Source organism: Sinocyclocheilus rhinocerous, unplaced genomic scaffold (genome assembly GCF_001515625.1).
Source record: "Sinocyclocheilus rhinocerous isolate Xijiao unplaced genomic scaffold, SAMN03320098_v1.1 scaffold2500, whole genome shotgun sequence".
Lineage (NCBI taxonomy): Eukaryota > Metazoa > Chordata > Actinopteri > Cypriniformes > Cyprinidae > Sinocyclocheilus > Sinocyclocheilus rhinocerous.
In genome coordinates, this window is record NW_015660026.1 from 192,650 (window position 1) to 196,595 (window position 3,946).

The 3,946-nt window shown below is 37.3% G+C and overlaps 1 protein-coding gene across 2 annotated transcripts in view; it reads left to right on the forward strand.

Moving 5' to 3' along the window:
* The window catches only part of klf6b (Kruppel like factor 6b), a 7,442-nt gene continuing 3,496 nt past the window's right edge, over nucleotides 1-3,946 (forward strand). The window contains exons 1-3 of one of the 2 annotated variants that reach the window (XM_016533885.1): nucleotides 1-261; nucleotides 1,388-1,715; nucleotides 3,249-3,392. In XM_016533885.1, the coding sequence (XP_016389371.1) occupies nucleotides 160-261; nucleotides 1,388-1,715; nucleotides 3,249-3,392 (574 nt within the window). In that variant the 5' untranslated portion in view covers nucleotides 1-159. Of the gene's footprint in view, nucleotides 262-1,387; nucleotides 1,860-3,248; nucleotides 3,393-3,946 lie in introns of both variants that reach the window. The other variant, XM_016533886.1, reaches the window with a different exon arrangement.

Genomic DNA, 3,946 nt, shown 5'->3' on the forward strand with positions numbered 1-3,946 from the left:
GTTTCGCTTGTTTTGAAATTGGAAGTTTGCAGCGCTTCTGTGCAGCCGAGCGTCCGCTAAAGACAAACAAACTGTTGCCTTACCTCCGCAAGACAGCGGGAAAGCGCCTTCTCCAGGATTTCCAGCTGGGTTTGACAGATCTGGGCGTGTGGGAGGAATATGGATGTTATTCCCATGTGTAGTATTTTCCAGGAGCTACAGAGTGTCCTTGACACGGGATACCTGTCCGCATTACCATCTCTAGAGGAGTACTGGCAACAGGTAATATAAACCACCAGCTTTATTCATCAAATACTTTGATATATATATATATATATATATATATATATATATACATGCACACTACCGTTCATAAGTTTGGGATCAGTAAGAGTTTTAATATTTTTTACCGAAGTTTCTTGTGCTCGTCAAGGATGTACTTATTTGATCAAAAATACCATAAAAAAAACCTTGTTATTTTGTGAATTATTATTGCAATTTAAAATAACAGTTTCTATTTTAATATACTTTAAATATATTTTATCTATATACCTATAGATATAGGTCTCTTATTCTCACCAAGGCTGTATTTTTAAAAAAAATCAAAACTACAGTTAAAAATAGTAATGTTGTGCAATATTACAATTTCAAATAGCACTTTTCTATTTGAATATATTTCTAAATGTTATTTAGCCTATTCATATGATGCTCATTTTTTAGCATAGTGAATTTTCACCCTAGTCTTAAGCGTCACATTGATTCTGTAATTTTCTTTTTTTTTTTTTTACTAATATCTCCAGGTAGGCTGGCTTGCTCATTTATTTATCTATTGTTTATTTATTTATTTATTTATTTTTTTTACTAATTTTACGTGTAGACATATTGCTTAAAGTCATGGTTAGAAAAATGTGGCATGGTGTCATTATATGGCATAAGGTGTCACAAAAGAATCCGCCATAGGCTTTTCTGTTATATTTTAAATATGAAGTTCACACAAAAATAATAATTCTGTCATCATTTACACACGCTAATGTCATTTCAAAACTGATGTTTTCTTCTGTGCCACACTGAATCTCTGAGCTGCTCTTTTCCAAAACAATGTACAGCACCAAAAATCACCATAAAGTATCATGTGAGGAACATATAGAAATGTAAAGCATTATTCAGTGATATCTGAGTACGGACTACTTTTATGTTACCTTTATATCATTATTGGAGCGCAACAGAGTCCATTTCCATTTACTTTAATCGTTTAGAAAAGAGCATCACTGATATTGTGCTAAACCTCACACTTAGTGTTCCACAGAAGAAAGAAAGAAAGAAATAATGACAGAATTTCATCTTAGAATTTTTCCTACATGCAAAGTATTCTGGTTGGTGTTTGATTGCCCTTGATTCTCTCTTATAGACTTGTCTGGAGCTTGAGCGCTATCTGCAGAATGAGCCTTACGTCTCTGCAGCTGATCTGAGATCAGTATGCAAGTCTGACAATCTTTGGAATCAGTTTCTACGCTGCTGTGGGACTGAACCGAACTCATCCCTGCCGGAAGCTTCCATCCCCAAGCAGGACGGGATCGCTACGGCTTCCCATTTGCCATTCGGCAGCTGTAAGAAGATCACTGCATCTGCTGATGTGCTCACACACCCACTGGATCACAGCGTATCTGAGCAGCAGCATGTAATCGCACACACCCCCCCGACGCCGCCCTCACTCCCTCTCATGGAGGGTAAAGAAGATGCAGAAGGGGCGAGAGGGGATGAGATCAAAGGTGAGGGGTCATCTGAAGGACGAAGGAGAGCTCATCGCTGTTACTTCAACGGCTGCAGGAAGGTGTACACCAAGAGCTCTCACCTGAAAGCACATCACCGCACACACACCGGTAAGCAGTTTCTGTGTGAGCGTCTATAGTCCAACCTGTATTTTAATTTACTGTTGCCACAACAGTGTTCTCAGCTTTGGGAAACAAAACTTCTCCCATTTGGATCACGTTGAAAGTCGCTTCAATAGGCTGCCTTACAAAGCATTTTTTTTTTAAAACCACTCTTAAAGCGAAAGTTTTTTTTGTCTGAAGGTTCAGTAAACATTTCCATAAAAAATTTATTTTTCGTACTATTATTTCATATGTCAGGCTTTACATGGAATGCATGAACTCAATAAGTGTGTGCTTTAAATGCCGTGTAATTGCTTAAAAGTGTCTGCCAAATGCGTAAATCTACATGTTTCAGTGCATGCACAGTTTGCATTCATTCCCATGTAGCGCTGCTGTTGCATCACACTTGTTGTTGTTTGAAAATTTAGCATGCAGAGGTGGCTGTGTGACCTCCTCCTCTGGAGGCGAATGTTTGAAGAGTGTGTGTAAATGCAGTTTGGTGACTCCCTACATTCCTGAAATGCTCATTCTTCATGTTGCTGTCATACACTCTAGGAACATATTAGATTACTAACTGTTCCCACACTCTTCATCTTGCATGCAATCTAAAGAATGTTTGCAAACTCTACTAAGAACTAATAAAGATCATAAAGGAACCCAGATCACAGCAGAGAACACCATGGAGACGTGGGCTTGCGGGTTTGAACGTGCTCTAACATGTTGCACGTGACGATTATGTACCGAGTGACCCAAGTTTGATCTCTTTTTCTCACTAGTATGCGTTCATGTTGCCTTTTAGATGTCTTCTAAATTCGAAGTTTCAAAAACCTACAGAATTAAATCCCCCAAAAATCCGACACCATGGATTCTCAAACGTTTTTGTCAGTTAAACGAACCCCTTTGACCTAAAATACTTACTTGAAGAATTCCCTGAGATTAATATTTCAATAATTTAACAACACATTTGCATGTTCCTGGTCCTCTGATATCAGCTAACGGTCGCATGATATGCAGGTTAACAAATAGCTTTTTTATTAAAGGTGCAATATGTAATATTTTTTAATTAAAATTAGGGATGTAACGGTATGAAAATTTCTTATCACGATTATAGTGACCAAAATTATCACGGTTATCAGTATAATCACGGTATTGTTAAAATGTGCTGGAAATGTTCAAAAAGTACTGACACATAAATCATTTCACCAAGTTTTACATTTAAAATCAACAAACAACAAATAAAATGACCTTTTGTTTGCATAATCACTAAAACAATAACATTACCAATGAAACTGCTGCATACAGACTGAATGTAAATATAAGTCTATATATACTAGCTGACAGCAGGTGGCGCTTATGGAAAAGCTGAATTAGAGCTGTTTCCCGTAACCTCCGAAGAAGATGCAGAAGGGGCGAGAGGGGATGAGATCAAAGGTGAGGGGTCATCTGAAGGACGAAGGAGAGCTCATCGCTGTTACTTCAACGGCTGCAGGAAGGTGTACACCAAGAGCTCTCACCTGAAAGCACATCACCGCACACACACCGGTAAGCAGTTTCTGTGTGAGCGTCTATAGTCCAACCTGTATTTTAATTTACTGTTGCCACAACAGTGTTCTCAGCTTTGGGAAACAAAACTTCTCCCATTTGGATCACGTTGAAAGTCGCTTCAATAGGCTGCCTTACAAAGCATTTTTTTTTTAAAACCACTCTTAAAGCCTTCACAAAATCATAACAGCATGCTTTGAATGCAATTTAAGTTGCTTCAGATAAAAGCGTCTGCCTAATGTGTAGGCTAACTGTAAATGTTTCCTATTCACAGTTTCAGTGCATCAGCGTTATTAGTATTATTTATAAACTATTATAGTTTTTATTCAAATGTTAGCTTTTTTGACCCCATAAACCTACTGTATCATATTTTTAATGCTTAATATAATATATAATACCTAATATATCATAATTTGCACATTTTAAGACCTCTAAATGATCAACATAATCAAAGCGTTGCTGAAAACCTGCTGTACACAATCTACTACATGCCTTCTGTTGTTTCTGTGCACCATTTTTTTTTTTAGTTTGGGCCTCAAGAATATATATATATA